Source organism: Camelus bactrianus, chromosome 1, assembly GCF_048773025.1.
Source record: "Camelus bactrianus isolate YW-2024 breed Bactrian camel chromosome 1, ASM4877302v1, whole genome shotgun sequence".
In the NCBI taxonomy this organism is placed as follows: domain Eukaryota; kingdom Metazoa; phylum Chordata; class Mammalia; order Artiodactyla; family Camelidae; genus Camelus; species Camelus bactrianus.
In genome coordinates, this window is record NC_133539.1 from 42567761 (window position 1) to 42592230 (window position 24470).

General features: G+C 36.9%; 1 protein-coding gene across 6 annotated transcripts in view; it reads left to right on the plus strand.

Annotated features, from left to right (window-relative positions):
- Positions 1-24470, plus strand: part of ZPLD1 (zona pellucida like domain containing 1) — a 335223-nt gene that overhangs the window by 293798 nt on the left and 16955 nt on the right. For 4 of the 6 annotated variants that reach the window (XM_074362581.1, XM_045503822.2, XM_045503821.2 and 1 more), the window contains 4 exons: positions 6899-7012; positions 18353-18573; positions 21341-21522; positions 22938-23010. In XM_074362581.1, the coding sequence (XP_074218682.1) occupies positions 6907-7012; positions 18353-18573; positions 21341-21522; positions 22938-23010 (582 nt within the window). In that variant the 5' untranslated portion in view covers positions 6899-6906. Of the gene's footprint in view, positions 1-1400; positions 1546-6898; positions 7013-14022; positions 17747-18352; positions 18574-21340; positions 21523-22937; positions 23011-24470 lie in introns of those variants that run through there. The other 2 variants (XM_010966367.3, XM_045503824.2) reach the window with 2 other exon arrangements.

Consider the following 24470-nt stretch of genomic DNA (forward strand, 5'->3'; position numbering starts at 1 on the left):
TGTTTGTTTTGCTCACCACTGGATTGATTCCAGTGTCTCAAATCTGACACTTAGACACTGCTCATTAAATTTTGTGGAGTGAATAAATAAATGAATGAACTAACTGAGGAATATCAAATAGTAGAGTATTAATAGAAAGGGGCTCTTTTATACCTTGGCAGGAGTTGACCAAGGTATGAAGTTATCTTTTTTGTTATTGTTATCCATGCAAATACTTTTGATTTTTTGGAGATGGTTTGATATCCAGCCAGAATATATCAGCATGGTGTCCCTTCAGATTAGTGGATTCCTGTGCTAGGCCTGCTCATATATATTTTGTATGTGATCTCTGTTGAGAAATATTTTCATTCTGAAACGATCATGCTAATAGTCAATTGTTTAATTAATTAGAGGGAAAGGGACATTTAAGATAAATAGTTAAATTATCACTTTAATAGTAACTTATCATTGTATTTCATGAAAAGGTAAGGAAAATCAATATACTAACATGTCTTCAAAGCTCCTGCCAAAGAAAAAAATGTACACGTATCTTGAAAATGAACGTGGTGAATTATTTAAAAATGCTTTTAGAGTGACTTAGTTCAATCTATCAGTACCCCAAAAACTAAGGTGCTAGAATAAATGTTCCAAACTAAACACTGTAGATCATTTAAATGCTGTAGAGTACTCGAGAAAAACCCTCAACAGAAAGAAAAATGAGAAAGGCGGGCAAAGGGAAATAAATGAACACTCACGTTGTGTCAGAGAAAACCGGAGTAGGTTTCTCTCTTAGGAGCCGCTTTAGCATTCATATTTCCTCATGGTATAAATCAGCATCTTTAGAGTCATAACATTTCTAAATGTCTTCTTGATGACTAAACCTGTCTCCTTCTCTGAAGCACTATTCTGAAAGTACACAGTATGTTTTATTCTTTGCTTAGCAAGACAAAGACACTCTATGTTAAAGAATGTATATGTACGTAATAATGGCTATGTCTGATGAAAGTTTTATGTTTTCATTTTCCTTTTATGTGTTGCTTCTAATGTCCAAGTGCAACGTAGAAATCAAGAACGTAGAGCTTCAGGCTAGAGACCTGATCAGAAAACATGTTTCTTCATTAAATAGTTGTGGTCTCCGGCACTTTAAAGCTGGTGATTTTGAAGGGTGAGCGAATATGTCCTTTTTCTAGAGGCAAGACCATGTAGCACTGTGAGACTTGACTCCACAAGACAGTTTTGATTGGCACAACTTCGGTGCCTTTTTGCCCCAGATCTTATCTGGTTCCTGTTGGTTGCTTTGAAGGCTGAAATAGAACTTTATTCCTTGAACTTAAACTTTGATCTCAATTAAAATACACATATTTCTTCTTTCCTTCCCTGGGAACTCTTCAAAATATTTCTAGTTATTTAAAGCTTAATAAGTTCTTTCTGATCGTATCTGAGGAGCAGGCTTGGGTGGGTCATACTGAAGTAACAGGAAAGAGGTTAAGCCCCTGTAAGAGACAGTGAGCCTGTGCAGAGTCACCGGTCAACATGCAGAAGAGGGCTGAGAATGAGAGGACTGGGGTAAGCACCAATGCCTAAGAATCCATTTCATATTTTTGGGTATCTGTGAGATAAAACAATTCACTTTGGTTTACTAAAAAATGCACAAGCCTTAGATTGATGATGAAAGATTTGAAGAAATGATTTTTGGTTTGAATTTTCTATTTTCCCTCCCAGCTAGAATAGTATCATACAGAGTAGCCCACATGAAGGGAATAAAATTAAGAAAGTATGAAACTTTGATAAATTGTTTCTGCAAGAGTTTTTTCTCAAGAGCAGATAAATGCACTTACCAACATACTCATTTTTTCTCATGTCACAGGGGTGCTAGTTAATGCATTACCTTTTTGGGGTGCTAAGAGCCACCTTTATTCATCTGAAAAGGTTAATGCAGCTTTTCAAAGTGTCCAGGTTATTCCCAGAGGATAATTTATGCACTAAAAGTCTGTTTTATTTGGGAAGTGCCTAAAGAGAAAAAAAAAGTGCAGTACAAATTAAACACAGGTAGATTTGGTAGTTTATAACTGAAGTTGTTTTTACTGCTGAGCTTCATTTGTATGGATTGATTTATATCCCTGACTATTTAAAATTTCAAAACTTCCTGTCCTTCACCCCAGAATTTCCTATCATTCCTTTTACTTAATTTTTATCCATAGCACTTACTGTAAGTATGCTCTGTATTTCACTTACAGATTTTGTTTTCTTCTTACTTTCCCTAAAATGTAAGTTCTATGTAAAATTTTTTCTAAGTGCAGTACCTCAGCTCCCCTGGACAGTACCAAGTCCATGTAAGCACTTAATAATATAAGAAAAGTGAATACAGAAATAGATCAATATTGATTAAATTTACCAAGTAATTGCCAGATTTCCGTTTGATGTACTATTGTAAGGATCATTTTTTAGAAGGTAGTGCCACATAACAGTTGAAGGTGGTTTCTGGAGTCATTGTGCATCGAATTTTGATTCTCACACTGGTTGTCTCTTTAACCTTGGGCAAATTACTTAACATTTCTGTGCCTTAGTTTTTTCATCCTCAGAATAAGGAGAATAATTTGGTTAGAAAATATGTTTAGAAGAATGCTTTAAAAAGCATTCTGGTACATAGTCAGCCCTTAAAACTCACTAATACTATCATTAAATCAATTTGTGAAAAGAATAATATTCTTTATGCACTCATTGCCTAAGTGAAATAGAGTCATTACAATTATGTAGATATTAAAAAATACTTTGCCTCAATCATCTGAATCATTTAGTTCAAAGCATATTTTAAGAATACATTATTAATATAATTTACTTTCTGAAAATTAGCAAGACATTAGTTTTATTTATTTGACAAACTCCAATTAAGTCAAACAGAGGATTATAATTCCAAAGATCAAGCTTGGTTTTGAATTCTGCTCTGTCATTTACTAGGTCTGTGACCCTGGGCAAGTTAATTAAAAACCTTAGGTTTTGTTTCCACATTTATTACATGGATAAAAATTAAATCTCTGTTAGTAGTTGTATATTAAACACAGCACAGTATCTGGTACATAAGAGACCTCAATCAAAGGAAGGTAAAAAAAGATTATTGAATGTATAAAATCCAAAGAGCAGTGTTTGTGACAGAACTATATCAATTTATATAAAATTGAGTGAGAATTAAAAGTGAAATTATATTTTTCTCACTCCAAGTTCAATCTTAAGCAAATAAATTATAAATTCACATTTTGGAAGAAGTTATTTTAAAAAGAGAATTTAATATGAGAAATATTGACATTTGACAGCGAATCACTTAGCATATAACTTCCTTTATATTGCTAAGTATAAAACACAGAGCCTCTTAGTACCAGTTTGAGAGATGCAAGTGTCTCTTTAAAATAACTCTTCTGAATTTCTTAAAATTCAACATTATATGTACAATCATCTCCCCTTTTCCAATCAGTTTAAATTTATGAAGGTACTGAGCTAAAAAAAGTATAAAAACCTATGATATATGTCTTCAAGGTTATTATTATCTAAGAATATGTTACTAAAATGTCTTGTAATATTGGCTGTGTTCGGCAGTTTTATACACCATTGTTAGCACCGAAGTAGGGGCATTGACTGCTACACTTAGTTATGTTGGAGAAGAAGGGAATTGCTTCTGCTCAGGTTCTCTAATCAGAGTTTGCTGGAGCCACAGTGGAACAGCAAGCATTTCACGTCACCCCAGGGTAGACCACAGACACAGGGTGTCTGACCTGGTGACATGAAACTCAGCTAAGTTTTTTAAGCCAGGTCAAGACTGGGGTACACATGTCTAGAACTGCACCTGCCCAGCAGCTAGAGAGCCTAAGCAAACAGAGCATTATGCTTTAATGAATATAAAGAGTCTCAGTGTAGTCTCCAAATCTCAAGCAATCCCCTTTCAGAAAAGAATTTTAGGAACTGGGACAAGTGACATCTCCAAGCTTGCTACTGTGAGTTGATGGTCAGGTTTTCTATGTGCCGAGGAAATGATGGAGAGAGGACTGAGGATGTTAACAGTTCAACATTATGTTTTATCTTGTGAGTGGAATATAAAGAGCCTCCCAAAGTCTTGAAAGTGCCATGAACACTGCCAATGGTACAGGGATCAGAATGTGGATATTGCCTATGCAAGGGACACGGGTGTCATTTAAAATTCTCCTGCTTAATGTACCTTAATATTAAAACACAGACCAGTATGAATACAATTATAAATATAATAATGTGATTCAACTAGTCAGGGCCATTACTAGCCCGTGGGACCCCATTGTGTCATGCAGTCTAGCTCCAGAGCAGGTGGCTCAGCCAGAGGACCACAGCCCTGTTCCCATCCCTCTCCACTGGATGGAGAGTGCCTTCTGTATGTTGGACTATGCTGTGTTCTTTACATACTTGTAGTTTATAAAGTCTTATAATCATCATCTTGGTTTTCAAATGTCAAATCTGGAGAACGACTGAGGGGAGATTTGAATCCATAACAGCTGATATCAAAATCAATGCATTTTCTGTTAAAGCAAGCTGCCTTCTACCTCTACTTTCTTCTCATCAAAAAAAATCCATTAAGAATTTTAATCTCCATGACAGAGATATAGGTTTTGTTCAGAGCCTAGAGATGCCTCTTTTTGACAAACTACTACTGCTATTAGTAGACTGTTTCAAGTGGCACATGTTTCTTAACCATTTTTGGTAAACACAGATGTGTCCAGTTTAGTCCACGGTAATAATTCTCTCTGTTTTCACAAGGAGGGCCTCATCTTCCTTTTCTAAAAGTAATTTTCTCCCTCATAATGTCCATATTATCAAACACATCTATTAAGCAAATTGCATTCCTTACATAAGAATTGTTTATTCCGTTTCATAAGAAATGATCTATTGAAGGGCATACAGTTTGAAAAGCTAAGGAAAACAACTGTTGGTAAATGGCAACCAAAACAACCCCACTGAATTTATTTTATAGCAGATGGTATCCAGGTAGGTCTTGCAGCAAACTCGTATCAGAAAGATCTGGAGTTGAATTTTAGTTCCTCTACTTGTTTTCCATGTCACTTTAGAATCCTGAGACTTATTTTTCTTTTCCTTTGTATGGAATAGTAATTCTAATATCATCCACTGTTTATAAGGATATGAATGAGAGACTTTAAGTAAATGATCTGGCGCACGATTCCTCCTTTGTGCACAGTGTCCACTCAGTAAGTGTTATTTTTCTACTGTGAGGGCATATAAAAGCTGGAAAGCATTTATGAATAGTAAAAACTCATCAGTGAAAATTCCAGACTCTAAATCCCTAGGGGTGGGAGACCTCTCTAGATTGAAAGACAACAGTGTGAATCTAGAGTGTCGGTGCCTTCTAGGAATTAATAGGACCCCTTCATGAGAAGGAAGTGGGGGGCACAGAATCGCTGTGTGTGTGGTGGGACGTACTATTCAGACACAAGCTGCTGTCTTTCCTAGAAGTCTTCCAAGGACTCCCAAAGAGCAAGGCTGTCTTAGTCTTTCTGAAGTGCCCTGAGGAGCCAGACAGTGAAGGCATAGGTGTGGCCAAGAGAGCCCAGGGTCTGGGCTCTTGTTTATGGAGTGTCCTGGGGATCAAAGCTAACCAGACATGTGGCTTTTCTTCAGAAGTCACTGGGTTTGTGCCTGAATGGTATGTTATAATGCTGAAGGAAGGAAACTCCTGTTGAATTAATATTTTTTTTTTTGTCTGTTTTTGGGAGTAAACTCATGGTTTCCTTTCCCACATCCTCACCAAAGTGACTTTGTTCACCATAAACTTGTTATGCTCAAATGATGATTCAAAAGCAAGATGTATTTCCTTCCTTTTGCTAAAGATTTGATTAATCATCTAAGGGTAGATCTTTAAGAACAGCTAAAACACCATTTTTCCCCCAAACCCAAAGCTTTAAAAATGCACTAAATTATTTGAGTAAGCTATTTACAATTTTTTTATTTTCCTTTTGTTTTTTATGCACAGACCAAAACCACCAACCTCAAAGATTTTTTTTTCCAGTGCATAAGCTGTGCTCTGAGAATAAGTTGGGCATTTCCAGAAGATATTTTAACCTTATTAGGCCAATAAAAGGACATCCAGGAAAAAAATTTAAACATCAGACTGACTGGTGTTTAAGCATTAAAGTCAATTTATATTTATTTGTTCAACACACATTGACAACTTAAAAAAATCACCTTCCATTACTTTCTCCTAAGAATTCAAGATTTTCTTATGTCTGTTATCAGTTATTGTTATCCACCAATGAGCAGTCATTGGAGAGACCATGATGTCATGTCACACATTGTATTTTTCTGTTTTCCCTTTTGCTTTATTCCTGTGTTTTCTGAGAAAATGATGCACAAACCATTGATTTTTGAGAAGTAGCAATATTCTAGAATTCCTTTGCCGAGGGGAAAATTTCCCTCACATTGTTTGGTCAAGAATATTAAGAATTCTCTGAAAATCAACTATTGAATGCTAAATCCCTCTGACTATGGACTTGAAAGTGTAGCATTGCCTCCAAACTGGTCAGTCTGCCCAGCTATACTGTTTGAATCTGCCAAATACTTGGTTTGAGTTCTTCCTGTTATAAAAAAAGAACCTTTCTTTTGCAAATGTTATGGTTCATATCTTAATTCTTCTACTACAGAAGCCTAGCTTTGTCACCCTTGGCAAACTGGAGTCAAAGAATAAAAAATAATTTTGAAATATTGTAACCAAAATCTCTGCCGCATTGTTAATAAGTATTTCTTAATAATCCTTAGGCCTTTAATGAGCTTTGCCTGTATGAACGTAGATTGCCTGCCTATGCAACAGTGAGTTGAGATCAGCTTCAGTCTTCCCAGCAAATAGGAGTGAAGGCTGGTGATGTCCACATGAAAAGTAACTCTTTTCCAGGTTTTGCAATGGAACAAATATGGTTGCTGTTGCTTCTAACAAGTAGAGTGCTTCCGGGGTCTGCTCAGTTCAATGGCTACAACTGTGACGCCAACCTCCACAGTAGATTTCCTGGTAAGTCTGAACCCAGTCTTTTCTGTAATTGTATCTGGAAAGCGTGATTATGTTTGAATAGTAAATCATTTAAATACATATGGAAAATGAGGGGGATATCCATCTATATTAAGTGGATATTAACAAATGGCAAATGACAAAAGACATTTTTCTGAAGTTGTAATTTATAACCACATTAACATACAAAGTGTTCATTGTAGTTTATATTATTATAATGGCTGCTCACAGATGTGAAAAATATTGGCTAATGGTTGATAAAATCAGGAGAGGCTAATTTCATTCAAAATTTGCCTAATTGATGCCTTTTTTCCTCATAAGTTAATTCTTTCAAAACTGTTCTTATATGCTAGTAGATTTATATATAAGTGATACTTAAGAAAGTATGAAATATTTTGCAATATTCAAAAAATACTATTTCAGTGGAATGTTGGTCACCACCAAAGTATGCTTTCACATACTACACAGCTTCAAAATGCATTTTACAGCCACCCATCAGTATTGTGACAGGTATGAGATTTTGACCATATTGATAGATGTGTCCCACAGTTTCCCAAAATCTACACTTTTTACAGGTAATTTAAGGTTCCATTTAAGTATTCATCTTTTTGCATCAGCTAAAGTTATAGAACCACAGTTCAATATTTACAAAACAAAGACTAGACAATCTGAAACTGCTTTTCTATATATGCCATGCAAACTGAAATAGCTTCTGCCATGGTTCACATTCTGTGCCAGTAGTCCTGTGTCTGGAGCATGCCAGGGCAGCAGCACACCTGCACAGAGCAGTCAGTAGGTGGTTATGTAGCTGATGTGAGATTTCTAATTTATTTGAAGAGGTAAACTGTCTTCTCCAGAATAAAGACAAGAGTATGCAGGAATGTCTTCATGTGCCCAGACCTAGCAAGCAAGCACTTGGCAGGTTAGGTAAAATAAGGAGATCCGAATGGGAAATGACTCAAGGTAAGTCCAGAAAGGTATGTTAAGGTAGGGTTCTTAATGATTTTGAATTTCACAAGTGATAGGGCTTTAAAAAATATTTTTATTATGGAAAATTTCAAATATATGGAAAAGCAAAGATTAGTAAAAAAGCACTCATACTAATCATCCAGCTTTATCCATTGTCAACATTTATAAATTTTGTTTCACTTTTCTCTCCTTCTTACTACCCCATCTGTGAAATATTTTAAAATAAACTCATTTTTCATGTTTCATTATATATATCTAATTAAAAAGAACTTTAAAAATCATTACACTTGTATGTCTAATAAACTTAATAATTCCTTAATATCATCTAATTCTCATCCAAGTTGTCTCCAAAACATTCACATGGTGCATTTATTATTCTCTGTCCTAAGTCTATTTTAATTTATAACAACAGTCTCTTGCTTTTCTAGAATGCCATTTATCTCTTTAAATAATCTGGTCATTTATTTTGTAGAATTCCAACACTCTGGATCTGGTTGACTATAACTCTGATGTGTCAATTAACATTCTCCTCTTTTCCTGTAACCTGTAAACTAGTTAGACCTAGAGGTTTCAATAACTTCAGGTTCAATTGTTTCTGTGTTATTGGTGTAATGAAAGTGTTTTTCTTTGTAGGCAATGAAGAGCCATTGTGTCTTTTTAAACCTACCTTTCTAAGGGTTTGGTGTGGTCACATTTTGTTTTAGAAAGCAGACTTTGGGGGAAGTATGAAAGCCAGAATGAAGTTAGAAGCAGAGAGAGAGATCGTGAAGGCAGTGGTGGTGGAAGCAGCAGCAGGAGACCGCTGTTTACAGATACAGTGTTTTGTGGTTGGACTCACTGGGTCTGGAACTTGAGGACTGATTCCATTTGGGAGGTGAGAGAAAGAGAAGACCAGAGGATGTTTTGGACTTGGATACCTGGATGTTGATACTATCGACTGACGCCACAAGTACAAGGCATTTGCATGTTTTAAAAAGAAAGATTGGGTTTGAAAATAATGACTTTGAAGTGCTTTCAGAATGTAAAGTGTCAGCCTCTACCCAGAGGTAGGAAATATGGACCTGGGTCTGATGAGGGAGGCGGAGACCGAAATAGCTGTGTGAGAGCTGAATCCCTGTGCAGTGAGTGAGCAGTGAATGAGTATAGGAAAAGGAAAGGTGTGAAAATAGACTGTTGTTTAAACAACTGTTGTGGTGAAGGAGAGAGAGGAGTAAGCAGAGCCAGCAATGTAAATGAGAAAGGAGGGTTTTTGGATTGGAGGACAGTGGCCAGCTGAGTATACATGAGCAAAAGGAGAATATTCAGAGACTGGGAATACTAACAAAAATATAATTAATAGAGTGAGGGAAAAATATGGAAGAGATCAAAGGTACATACAGGTGGAGGAGTTAACCTTGGAAAAGTGGTAGCTGTTTCTTTGATTTAGAAGAGAAGAGAAATAAAAGACACAAGCAGAGAAGTTGAGAGATGCTAACTGTGTTCACCTCCTCGTAAAGCGGGAGGCACAGGCCCCCAGAGAGAGAGAAGCCAGAGGCCTGGCTGGGGACTGGGAAGGGCAGTCAAGTTTTACCCTGTTACGGATGGAAAAGAAGGCCAAAATGGAAGACGACTGCTCGGCAGAGAGGACCTAGTGGATGCTGTAGTTATTATACTTGTAAATGTAAATAAAACATGTAAATGAGTCAAGGAGGGCCTAGGACAGCAAAAGAAAATATTTTTCATATGGTGAATTTTAAAAATTATGTTAAAACATCCATCTACAATGGTACCCACTGACCACCACAATGTCACCTGAGATAGTTGACTTCACTGCTTCATCCTAGGTATGTAGTATCAGAATTTCCAAATATGCTATAAATCTGTATTTTAAACCCGGCAGTTGAGTCTCGTGTGCATTATGGTTGAAAATGACTGACAGTATGCTTTATTATTTTCTTGAGTCCATTATTCCATTTAAAAGCACAGTCGTGTATTGGGGCAATATAACTAAACACAAAACTTTCTCCCAACCCAGGAATCCTTTGCACAGTGATAGTAGAGATGAAAACACATTTATCATTGAATAAGCATTAAACCAGAATGTGATGCTTAGCACAGGCAATCCACTAAGAGGTTGCAAAGGCAGAAAGGGGTCTCACTCTTTTACATAGTCAAGCAGAGGCAACCCCTTAAAACAGGTTTTCAAAGTAAATAATAATTAGTCCTCTAGTAAGAAAACTTGACCAATCATTTGTCACATATAGTTCATCCTGAACTTACCTGGTAATTGAAGTGACAATCTGTGTTAGTGTATTGGCTTTATCCGAAGGAAAAAATTAAATTCTCGTCTCTTTATAAAAGGAGCTACTTTTACAATTTGGAGCAAGGCTCCCTCCAAAGAAGTTAGGGTCCTCTCTCCTCAGGCTGTGAGAGAAGGCTATTTTCCTTACAGTTCTGAGAGATGGTTCCCAGGTCCTTGAGAAAGACATCACTGGGTCATAAAGCTGACAAAAGCCCTGTATAATTTTCAAAAGGATTTACATACATTTCAAGGAGAAGAGAAAGTACTTACAAGTTTTGTGATATAAATGGACTCTTCCTTTATTTTCAACAGGGAGAATTAAACTGCTTATTTTTAATTTGTATTTGTCCTTACACGTGTTAACACTTTTAGCACTATTGGGCTCAGACGCAAATATCCAAACTTTCCAAACCTACGCATACATACACACACACACACACTGTTGCAACTTGAAATTTATATTAAAAAGATCTAAAATAAGATAAATAAGATAAATCAAATAAATAAGATAAATCAAAAGTTCCAGGAGAGGCTTTAAGTTTATATGGGTGTTCTTTCCAAGTCAGCCCATTTTTGCAGGTTGTTTGCGAAAGACCAGCATGAGCAAACAGAGCCTAAAGGTTAATTGCTCACTCCCCTCTTGACTTGTGGTTTCTCTTCCACAGCAGGCTCACCCTTGATGTCATCAGAAGCTCCACAAGCTGCTCAGATACTCAGCAATGGGATAGAATGAGAATAAGTCTGGCAAAGGAGAGGGGCTATCTAAATGCAAAGTAATGTTAATAATGATGAGAGTAACCATCTCACCCTATCTGACCTTTGCTGTTTCATGACATTAGAACTATTTTCTATAATTTCCATGGCATTTATCCTTGAGTCAAGGAAACCACCATGGTCTAATTCATTTTAAATTTAAAGGGATATCATTTAATTTTGAAGTAGTTAACTCTTGGCTATCCATGCTAATAGCAGGAAACTGATGCTATAATTGTGCTCTTCCTAGAATGAAACACAAACCACAGTTGACTTTTAGAGTACCAAGGAATTACTTTGCTGAAGTGAAGCATACAGATAAATGCATTTAGTCTCCGTGACTAATGGATACCTTCTGGAACCAGCCCCTTTTTGGGCGATGGTAGGGTCAGCCTAAACTTTCAATCCTCTAAAGAAGTCTTTAATGATAAAAGCACAGTCAAGGAGAGATTAGGTTTATGACACCAGAAATTTTGTGGCCTGACAGTTTTATAGTGAAGTAACTAGTCATGAGAAACATGGGTGGGTCAAACAGAATGAACTGTTTAATTCTGTGTTAGGCTTTGCTTAACCATTGCACTGTTCTGTGCCCAAAGACAAAGTAAGAGTGAATAATGGAATTATTATCCCAGGGAATACGTGCTGGCCCTCTGTGTAGATAAGAAAGGCCAATTCCTCTGCCTTCCTACGTAGTCATTGTATTTTGGTTTCCAAGTTGTGAAGAGAACGTCTGTTTTTGCTTTGCACCTGTGACCACAATTACTATACTGGATAAGGCAGAAGTACTGATCCAGGCAGAGACTGCTGATCACATCCTGATTAATCTTCAGTGATAAAGTGCAGTAGAGAGATGGGGAATTAGTTGGCAAATTCAGTGACTGAATAATTCAGGATCCATATCCTTCTTTATTTTAATAACGAAGGTCTTTATTGCATGGATTTTCACCTCCTCTCTTGTATAAGTAAAACCTATGTGCTTTCTTTCTGCTAGAAAAAGCTGACCAAACTCTTTTGGTCCCAAAGAATGTGGAGCAGCAAGTGTGAACAGCAGTCTGCAAAGTTTGCCTGAGACCACATAGCATGTCCGACAGCCCTGGAAACAACAGCTTGTATTTGCTAATGAGAAACAGATGTGGGAAACTGAGGTGGCGAGGAACCTGTTCCATACAGAGAGGAAACCTGAATTCCTAACCCACTTTAAATTCTGCATCAGCTGCTGGTATTTCGTGTAGATGAAACATCAGTATCCCTTTTGAACTTCTTGTTTCTTTAGCAGCAAAACCTCAATATTGTATAAAAACTCAAGAGGAAGAGTAACTTAAAAGAAATTAGTTAAAACAACAAATATAACATCTGTCTCTAAGCAATTTTAAGTTTATGTGGTGCCAAAAGTTGCTACTCTCATAGAGATAGAAATGGAAATGATATATAAATTACTTTTATAACCTGCTAAGATTATATGGTTTTGGAATATCTACTGGAGTCCAGGGAACAAATTAGAGTTGACTCTGTATCCATGGGTTCCACATCTGTGGGTTCAACCAACCTCAGATTGAAGATATTCTGGAAAAAAATTCCAGAAAGTTCCTAAAAGCAAAACTTGAATTTGCTGCAGGCCAGCAACTATTTACATAACATTTACATTATATTTACAAGTATTTACATAACATTTACATTGTACTAAGTATTATAAGTAATCTAAAGATGATTTAAAGTGTACAGGAGAATGTGCGTAGGTTATATGCAAATACTACATATGCCGTTTTATGTAAGGGACTTGAACATCTGTGGATTTTTTTTTATTTTGATATCCAAGGGGTGTCCTGGAATCAATCCCCCACAGATTCTGAGGGGTGTCTGTCCTGTATTTCCAGGTGAGATATCTATGGCACTACAAAGCAATACACTCTTCAGCATACAGAAAAGGCCTTCCTATTATACTGAATAGGTTTTGGTTCCTGTGATCGGTTTTACACCAATCCTATCTTTAAGTGCATGCAAGCCAGACCACAGATACAGGTGCAGTCATATTCATAGGAATACCTGCATCTGAACTGCACAGGACCTTCATCTGCTCACAACTCACCCACCCCCACCCCATGACTCCTTCAGTGGTTTCAGAGACTGCCCAGGGCATAGTTGCCATTTGAGGTGACTGTCCTGCTCCCCTGGTTATTAAACTGCTATGAATTGTGGAATAGGGTAGAGGTGAGGTAGGAGAAGACTGATCCTATTCCCAATTTTATTTCACACATCTACCTGAGCACTGAAGTAGACTTATTTGGGCTCAGTCTCACAAAGCCCTTCATGAGCCCTCTTTCATTGTAATTCAAAACCAGTTAGTTCCTCAGAAAGGAAGAGAATCAAACACACACCCATCCCTTTCATGATTCATGTCTCTCTCTCCTGTCTCTTTTTCATCCAAACCTTTCCCTCTTGTAAGCATGTAAATCATACTGTTTGGTGGGAGTGCTTAGTCTTACCAGATGGAACCCACCTCAGGGTTAGCTTCTGCCCAATCAAAATACATAGTTGTGACTAAGCAACTCAGTTTGTTAAAAGACTTGTGTAGGGGAAGAAAAATTATTTTCTCTCTACCCCTGTAGGTTCTTGGCTGAGGCTCCCTGTAATAAAAGACAGATTAACTAGAGAAAAACAGACAGAAGTTTAATAACATGTAAGACCTGTATTCATGGGCGATACCCAGAAAAACTAACTCCTTGAAATGACCCAAGCCACTACCTTAAATACTATCTCCAGCTAAAAATAAAAGAAGATACTGGGGTTGGGGAAACCGGTTACAGGAGGTTATCAGGCAAAGCCCAGTAAACCAGAGTATTGTCATTTTGGAGATTTAAGTCAGGAGCATCCCTTTGTAAGAGTTTCTGGAGATTTAGTCCTTCCTCTCTTCCTGGTACAGAGAAGGAGACATACTTACAAATGGAGATTTCTCTTATAAATGTAAATGTCCTTTCAGAAGGATAACTTCCACTTGTTTTCAGAGATTCTCCTATGGCTGCTTTTTCTTAAAAAAAAAAACAATCAGTTTAAGATAATCCTTATGCCGAAAAGGAGTATTTTGGGTGGCAAATTCTGCTCCCCTTCACTTGCAACACTGGCATTATCTGGGAGCTTGTGAGAAATACACAGATAGGCCCCATCCCAGATCTATTGAATCAGAGTCTGCATTTTAATAAGATCCTCTATAATACATATTCATGAGACATGCTGATTGGAGCATGGTATTCATGATGTCTTGCCAGCTTTATGTTGTTACATAACCAGTGTTTATGCCAACCTCAGCTGGCTGTTATGCACTTGCTTGCTATTAATGACAATAAGGATCAGTATATCTATCACTCTTAAGGGGAAATGGTTTAAAAATTCATTATTAATAATAAAACAAGGTAATTAGTCACCAAGACCGATGCACTTAAAAAGGCTAAATACCTAAACAAATAGCAAAAATGCATTAATTTCTTATTATTTAGTGTGTTGAATTAGAAACTATCTGACATTGAGCATTGTGATGTTCATCTAAAACTCTGAAAACAGGAATCATCTCAGGCAGTTGGCAGAGTAGAGACAGGAAATATGAGTTCTGGATGAACAGTCAAGATGAACTCATCATTGTGCACGTATTTTCTTTGTGCATCTTGGAACTTGATATTAAAAAGTTAGAAACCATGCATGCTGTTTGTGAATTTAATCAAATTTATTTTAATAAACACTTGCTGAGTATCTGTTAGGCCCTCTGAGAAAACCCAGAGCTTCCAATGATTTCATAATCTAGTTGGGGAAGCAAAATATCCACTCTCAGGTAAGCAATATAGTAGACTCACAATTAAGGTGATATGGGATAGGGCAGAAGAGAATGATTATATTTCATTGGGAAAATGAGGGAAAGTCTTATTAAAGGACACCTGAAAAATTATCTTTCTGTTTTCAGCCCATTTCTTACTGAGTGCTCTCAGTGGGTATTTCGTCTACTATTATTGTTTATAGTGGATATGCTGAGTATTTGGTGATTATCACATTTATAACTCTCACTCTTTTCTGTCCTCCAAAGATTAGACTCACATTTCCAACTTGCTGCTGTATATTTCTGCCATCCTATATGTACCTCAGCCTCTCAAAAACTGAGCTCATCGTCATTTTCCTTCCTGTATTCCTTATCTCAGGGACTAATCCACCCAATCACTAATGCTTGAAACCTCAGCATCATTTTGACATCCCCTTTTCTTCACGCCATCATCTAATCAATTTCTTATAAAATTTAACCAGTTGGAACTATGTCCTGTCTTCCCAACAGTCCCTTCCAAATGACTCTGACCTACCAAGACATGGTTATACATAACATGGTCATCAAACCTCTGTCCTATCATTACCAGGCAGCATTGTAATGGTCAGCTTTTCCTCTGTCTCCTTTACCCAACCATGAGTTCCATGAAGTAAAGGAGTCTTGTTAATGTCTCTATCTTCAGAGTCTAGCACAGAGACTAACACATAACATGTATGCAATAAAATGCTTTTTTTTTTTTTTGGAGACTTTGTTGACATGAATTGGCATGCAGTTTAGATTTTGAAAATAAATAGGACCAAATAGCCTCTAGCCTGTATAAAACTGGTGGCACTGGCTTTGTGTTTTTAACTCCTGTGCACCCTGCTCTCTTTTTTTACATTATACACTGACACCTAGAATTGCTTTTCATATAAATTTTTACATTTTCAGGTCAATAGTAAAGGAACATTTTGAGCCACTGCACTGCAGTGCTGAGTACAGTTCAATTTTGGGATGTTGCTGTGTTTGTATTGCAGAATATATGTGTGCAAATTATTTGAATACTTGCATAGATCTGTGCTCTTACTGTTACAGGTAATAATTAGAAAATGTTAAAATAAATATTGACACCACTGAAAGGAAATGTGGGTCTCAAACTAAACAGTATTAAGATGAGATAAAAATCTTTCAGTCTATCAAAAGCTAGAGATCTTTAGCCTCATCTGGATGCCATTGAATGGAAGCCAGTTGAATATGAAATTGTTGAGAAAAAGACCAAGGCTAGAAATACTTGTTAGATATGTGAACAATATGCTGCAAATATATTGTCATTAGTTATGTCTAAGAGGAAAAGTGTAATTAGCTGTTCTAGGAATGGAGCTTTATTGGAGATAAAGAAGTAGGGTGATGTTTTTATTCACATATACAGAATTGGATCCACCCCCTCTTTACACCCATTTAGATGGTAACCGTATTCTGCGAACCCCAAATCAGGATTCATTTTTATACATGGTGAGATAGATGGTGACAGGATATTTAGTGTGACAGGATATTTAAATCTACATACTTTTAGAAAACCTGAGGCAAACTCGTTGCCTGATAGATAGGTAAGAAGAGTGCAGAACTTTTCTTTATTTTTATCTGAATTCAATTGAATACTGCATTTTTTATTACTATGAAAAGCTTAGCTTGATTACATATCAGGGGAAAAATCACCATTTTGGCAGCATAGCTGCACATAAACTCTGTATGCAGGCCTACCATTTTAAATATATGTAGTATCTTTAAACACAGAACGCGAAAAACCAAACATCTGAAGGTATTTAATTCCTTGGTTTTTTTGTTGTTAGCTTGTATTCATTGGGCTGTTTAATATTCAAAATATCGTTCAAAGGGATGCTGCAATTCAGGCCAGGGATTGGGCAATAAAAATGCTAAAAAATTTAGTTGTTGAGAGCAACTCTTATTCAGTAACTCTGAAAAAATTTCTCTACTTTTGGCAGGAATTACCCTTTGGCAACTTGAAGTATCTTTTTTTTTCCCCTCAAAGCCTCATAAATGGAAAAGTTGTGCTGAGTAGATGTCTTTAGTATCTACAACCAGGAAAAAAAAATGTGTTCCTTGGAAGGGACCGTGAAAAGTCTTTAGAAAACTGGGTTAGGATGGATTTGAACAGATCCCTTTTCTTACACTATAAAAAGCCGTTAGTTTGTTATCGTTTCTTCAAGTGAGATTAGCTTGTAGCAAATTCAGTTCCATTGCAGGGGTTACAAGTCTTCAGGTATAAAGCAGAAAACAGAGGAGAACTCTATATCTGGATAAAGCAGTCACTGCCATTGTTAAGCTGTTGTAGACATCAGTTAATTCCTCTCAAACAAAGGTGAAGCTGAAGTCTTTAACTGGTATAAGAGAAAGGAATGATACCTCTCTCATAACGTATTTAATGATATGGATTCACTTCAATACATTTATGATATGCAGTGATCTAGTTAAGTACTCTAGGGATACCCTACTCTGGTATGACCTCATCTAAATTGATTCTCTCTTCAGTGATCCTATTCCAAATAAGGCCACATTCTGATGTGAAGATGTGAAGATGCATCTTTTTTTTTTTTTTCTTCTGGAGGAAATGGTACAATTCAACCTGTAACAATTACCAAAACCAATAAAAGTAAAAGCTTCTGCCACTAGAGAGTTACCTTGCAGCAGCCAAACTCTCCATTTTCTACATATATTTTGTTCATTATAGGTAGAAAAATAACATGAAAAATTTATGTGTGTGTGTGTGTGTGTGTGTGCACGCGCGTGTGTGTGCCTGTTCACCTCTATAGACCTGGAATGGATCCCATCACGGATAACTCATGAAATCACGGAAAACTACAAATTGTTTTTCACATTTCCACACCAGTTCATTGCTTTTATGACGCCCTGTCACTGGCAACGTTTTCTCAGGGTAAGCTATGCATTTATGTTTGAGTACCAGCAGATTCATTTTCATTTTCCTTCTCTCTAGCATAATTTAATAAAATAAAATGAAATCTGGATGGATGGCTTTTGTTACTACATCCTGGATAAGATGGGTTACAAAACACCAAAGTGCTCAACAGTTTGGCTTAGGCTGAATTTTAACTCCTTCTTCCTGACACTTGGGAAAATGCATCATTTGTAGTGCGTCTCACTGCTCTAGACAGGTGATCTAAATAATTCACTTACTCTCTTCTGAATTTCCTCAGTGACCTAATTCTTTCCACTCAATTCTCCAATCATTTGACACTGCTCGACCAACATTTAATGCACCTCCACTGTATACCAGGCACAAGGAACAGAGATGAACTAAAATCTCTCCACTCAAAGACCTCTCCTGAGATAACTAAACCAAAGACTCTTTTTCCTGGATATTTTTCTTAATAACTTTCTTGTTAGATTATGGTATCTTCAAGTAGAAGAATGAATCAAACAGATCGAGAGGATGAAAATACATCAGGGGATTTTTAAAGTTATTCTTGGACCCTGTGCTGTGCTTTTGTGACTTGTTTGTTTTTCATATTTTTTATTTCAGCTGAAAGAGACATCAATGTCTACTGTGGGGTACAGGCCATTACAATGAAGATTAATTTTTGCACAGTACTTTTCTCCGGTTATTCTGAAACAGACCTGGCCCTGAACGGAAGGCACGGGGATTCCCACTGCAGGGGCTTCGTCAATAACAACACCTTCCCTGCGGTGGTCATTTTCATCATCAATCTCAGCACCTTGGAGGGCTGTGGAAACAATCTGGTGGTAAGATTAGTGTGAAACTGTGTGCTAGGTTTGGGGATCATAACTAAAAAATTTCCCCATTTCATGAAATAATCGGAAGCCCAATGTATCTTCCGAGAAAAAAAATTTCCAATAAAACTGAGCAAATCACTTTCCTTTGCCTGTCTGAGGCTTCTGCTCCCAAACATAGGATTTTATTTTCCCGTAGTGGTTCTGTTTCCTGTAGCTAGCAGTTGAGGGGCCTGAGACTGACTGTGCTACCCTAAGCAACATTTTGTGTGAGTCACATTGAGCAATATTTCTCTACAGTTTATCATTAGCTGTGTTTCTAATGCTTTTTATAGAAGAACCTTATCATACAAACATTGTTTGTTCCAGTGAGTTTGGCAATGAATCACTTGGCCTGTTGCTTCTTAGTGACTTCTTTCAGAAAGAAAGATGAAATATAGGATGGGGAAGTTAGAATCTTCTATGTATCATGCTTACCATTGAATGATCCACACTACTGTTTTGTAAGAGGGCTGTTAGCACTTCCAGTGTGAAATTCTTCATTGTGTGGGGCTGTCCTTTGAGTTTCAAAATGTTTATCACATCCAGTCTTACCCATGAAATCTCAGTAGCATGCTCTCCCCAGTCATCGGGGAAATCAAAACGCCTCTTCAAATATTTCTACCTTGAATGAGAACCACTAGTCTACACTATTCATTTATTTATTCATGCACTGAACACCAAAAGTTGAATTGAAAGAAGCCTTCATTCTCCCAGGAATTAAAATCAATTGAAGTTAAAATACTGTGATTTGGAGAGTGTTACCCTGAAATTCATTTAGCACTATTTTTCCTTTTGCCTACTTCAATATGGTCTTATTCGTAAATCCTAGCAAAGGCAAAAAGAAGATTAAATGAGATTAAATTAGCATGACCACTTAGCCCAGTGAAGAAGGAGAGATTGGCTTTTCCCCTTGATAAATTACTGTTTGGGATGAAGGGGAAGGCTCGACTATTCTAACGGCAGGGCTTTTAAAACTTGGTGGGAAACGGGAGACAGGAAAAAGAGATTTCTATGAATCTCCTTTATCTTTTCCCGGAGGGCAGTTAGAATGTTGTGCCCATGACCGTTTCCAAGTCTACAGCTTGAGTACTGTTGACTCTTTTCATTAAAAGCATTTATCCATCTCTCAGAATTGTGTGCAGAGAGGTTATGAAGTGGGCCTGAGGGAGAGTGAGGGAGAGACATGGCTGTGCTTATCACACTTTGTCCCTGCTTCCTTGCGGAGGGAGGGAGCCCTGTGGAGAGCAGCAGCCTTTCCCCTCCTCCCAAGTAGCTCACTGCCTCCCCTTCAAGGAGCTTTCTACTCTGGATTTCAGTCTTGCCCTGCTGCCGAGAACAAAACTCGGGAGAAATGGCAGGCAAAGTAAGTGTGCATGTCTTTTCTTTTTTTTTTTTTTTTTTAAGAATTGAATAACTCTGATATAAAGATTGCTATATATGTATATATATGTATATGCGTTTTTTTCACAGACAGAATTCATATGTTTAGCTAGCAGTTCAGGCAGGCAATGAGTGAAGGGGAAGTTTTATTTATTTTTTATTTTTGCCTTAGGTGTCACCAGCTTTGGAGTCTGCTACAAGGATAGTCACTTATGGGAAAAATTAAGTAGACTACTAAGACATTTGGATTAGAATCAAGATGTTTTCATTCATAATGACTCTGGCTCTCTTCATGAATCAGCTAGACATTTCTGCAGCTTTGCCCACATGCTCCTAGTTCATGTATTCTCTCATTGGAAATTAAATGTTATACATCTCCATAATATCTGCTAAAATATTTATTGAGCATCATATTTATTTGACATGGTAGGGGAAGCTGTATTCCTCTATGGTCTAATGAAGATCAAGAACATAATTGATTACTCCTGAAATGGTGGTTCTTAAATTTTGGGAGGGTTAGAGAATTCAGTGAAAGCTAATCAGTCCCAGGAAAATAGATAATCTTTTTATATAAATTCTGGGAGTTCGTTATCCCTCCGAAGCCCATTGCCTTGGAAGAGGGTGAGGATCTTCAAGTACCACAGAGGAAGACCCTGAGAAGATTGACCCCCACAAAATTTGCGACCTTAATTCCTTTGTTCAGAGTTTATCTCGGGGGCTCCAAGATGCTGGTGCCACTGTGCTATGCTGAAGACGCAAAGGCAAACGAGACCAAAGAGCTCTGGCTGGGGATGAGGGGCCTGACGAGTCAGACCGCTCATGCACCGTGACTGCTTCCATAGTGGAGTTAGATGCTGTGGGGGAACAAACGTTTCCAGGGAAGGTGAGATCTGGGAGGAGCAGGATATGTCATGGTGAGGTGCAGGAGGGAGGAGGCAGAAGGAGAATGCACAAAGGTCAGAGCAACAACGGCCTTGGGACTGGAGCAGTATTCACCCACCAAGATTGGGAGCCAGGAGGTGTGAAGCTAACATGGAAATAAGATCAGATTAACAGAGGTCTTATACCCATGAGCATTTTCAAATTACTTGTTATAGCCCCCTGAACATATAATCTCACCTTTCTTATTTATGAAATTTGAGTAAAGTGTCTTTGGTAAATATGAAGTTTTGTTTAGCTCAAAGACACATATGATTGCTTGTAAGTAGCATTATATGTATATAATTTCAAAACCATGCCATGTTATAGTTGAAACTGACCCTGGAAATGGTCCAGTCTAATATTTTATTTTACATATGAAATGCCTAGATTTATATGTAGCTATTTAACCACTGAGCTTGGTCTACTGTTCTAACAGGTATCCACAATTCCTGGAGTCAGTACTTATGGAAATGCAACTTCAGTACAAATAGGAAATATTTCAGGATATATTGATACTCCAGACCCGCCGACAATCATCAGCTATCTACCTGGGCTTCTTTACAAATTTAGTTGTAGTTATCCATTGGAATACCTGGTTAATAATACCCAGCTTGCCTCGTAAGTTACATTTTTATTCTTGCTTTTTCATATCGTCCTTACGTTTGAGTCATTCTTATCCTTAAGGGATTTATAAAGATAGTGAGATTTGTTGAGAATAGCTAAACACAATCTAATGGGAACCATATTAGATCTTATCTATCTATCTACAATTGCTATTGTTATGATGCATATCAACAGCTCAGTTTTAATTTGCATCCCCCTCCCCCAGTTAAAACTGACTCAGACTAGTCAGTTATCTGCCTTGGGTTCTTCCGGTTCCCTTCAGAATTGCCCAAGAACCCAAGATCCCTGAATGCTTATACAATCCAGAAGGGCCTATCATGTTCCCAGTGTATAGAACATTCAGTCACCACATTGTTGGGTCCTGCTTGGCCTTATTCTCAGCCATCTGCTCTCACTGCTGGACTCTGCTGCCCCAGAATCTGAGCTCTCCATGCCTCCTGCTGAGGACTCACCTACACAGGTGCTGATGGTTCCCAGGAGAGGTGGCATCACCCAGAGCCAAAGAGCTTCAGACATGGGGCTGAGGTCATTGCCTTTTGATTATAGTCATGTATTCATTCATTACTCTCAAAGCACATATTCCACGACAGGTTACCATCCACATTACAATATAATCGTATGAATTTGTCAAATATTTTTGAGAAAATTAGGTGTTGGAGTAAAAACTTTCCCTCTCCAGGTCTAGGGTTTTCTATCACAAAGGTAAAGTTATTGTTTAATCTTAGTCACAAGGGAACATAGGGGACACATTTTGCTTCATTTAAAAAAATATTCATAGATGATTTTTAATGGCACAGTGGTGATAAAAAGCCTGGTTAAAAGCAAAATTTTGATGTGAAAAACAAAAAAAAAAAAGAAAGGCCTTGAGTCAGAAGGGTACAGGTGGAGAGGGAAGTAGGTCATAGTCTCTCACTCTGATCCCCTCAACTTCCCCACTAAATACTTCCCTGAACTTCAGTGCATGTGGAAATTTATTCATTTATTCAATAAGTATTTATTGTACACCAACTCTGTACCATGCAATGTTCCAGCTGTGAACAAAGAAAAACGAAATCCCTGATCTCATGAAACTTCTATTGTAATGGTATTGATGAAAATATATTTGCATCAGATTCAAATTTTTTTTGGAATGATGTTTTCTGCAAAAGGTCTTATGTATGTAATAAAAAATGGAAAAAAGTATTTCTTTATAAATAAAAAAATCATAAAGAACAGTTGATCTTTGCTTGATCCCTCTTTCTTTGTGATTATCTGTTCAGTGATTTAAGCAATATGCACACTCCAGGCCTAGTTAAAAGTATGTCAGGGTTGCTCAAGAGTTTTGGTGCCTTAAATCTGACATTAAGGTATAATGGAAACCTTTAATTTAAAATCTCATCAGTGCTTTCCTTTTACACACTCTGTTCTAGGTCCTCAGCTGCTATCTCTGTGAGGGAGAACAATGGTACATTTGTCAGCACTTTGAACCTGCTCCTTTATAACGTAAGCTGATGGGTGAAGAGTGTTCTTTTCTCTCTTGCTATTCTGAGGAGCCATTTATGCGAATGGCTTTTATATAAAATCTTCCAAAAGCCACATTAATCCTGTTATACTTTGGTACCATTTATTTATCTTTACTATAATTTTCATATATCTTAGCGATAAAGGTATACTAAACACTCCATGATTTTCTAGAAATTAATAAATGGTATAAATTTTATTTCATAAATGTGATTCTGCATAGTTATTCCAAGTGTCTATTTTTATGTGTATTTATTCATTTGTGTGTGTATGTGTATGTGTAGCCATAGTCAGAGTCAAGATTTTGGGAATAATATATTTGTGATAAAAAGATAGGAAATACCACCATAAAGGTGTTTAAAAAAAAAGACAGGAAAAGCCCAAATGATACTTCACTAGAAGGCATGGTGCTTGGTGATGAATGTGTTAACATTTTCAATGTGAGTTTTGGCTGTTGTCAATTCTGTCACATCTGAAATAATTTGGGATGACTCCATAGTATTGTCTAAACTTGTCATGTAAATATCCACAGTGGCAGTGAAAAGTGAAAAATACATGAATTTCTATTTATAAATCTAACATTAATCCCCCAAATGATATTTTCATGTTGATTAAAAATTTTTATTCATACATTTTAAATGCCTGATTTAAATATCAATTTTTCAATCTATCAACCAACATTTTTGTAAATTATGAATCTGATTTTTACATTATTATTCATGTCATCATGGCACTGAGTTATAATTCATGCAACGGATTTATAAGTCAGTGCTTTATACTTTGAATATAATGAGCTATAAATATTGTAGTAGGACATTTTCCAAAGGCATTTAAAAAAATCATGTTTATAAGTTTGTAGTCTGACACCATAGAGTTCTAAACAACAAATTAAAATGTGTTGGAATGAAGATTGCCTTTCTGTCATTTCTGAACTTTTTTCTGCAAGGAGAAGCTGCCAAGATACTTGGTTTTATGATACTCAGCAGATATGCACCAATATTCATTCCCAGTATGACCAGATATTTATTATTGTTGTGAGCAATATTTTAAAATTAGAACGTTTCTGTCTGTTGATTTATATGTGTGAGCTCCCTGAGGTAGAATTGTGGTGACTGGTTTGGATTCAGTATTATTTGTTATAATTGAGTGAAACAAAAATGAGAATTCCCAATCTTAAAACAGCAAAATATATACCCCCATGACATTTACGGATACCACTGTTTTCTATAAAATTAAACTATTTTCTCACTAGAAAATTATAAAATCAAGAAGTGTGGATTTGCAGAAAGCTTTGCTGTTAAGCTCTTTTCTCTATCATTAGAAATGGTATGGTTAATCCTATTGCTAACTAGACCTGATCCTTCAAAGAATTTCTGGAATCTTAAAGCCAAATGGAAACCTACAATTTGATGATAACCTTAAGACTTTAATTCTATGGTAAA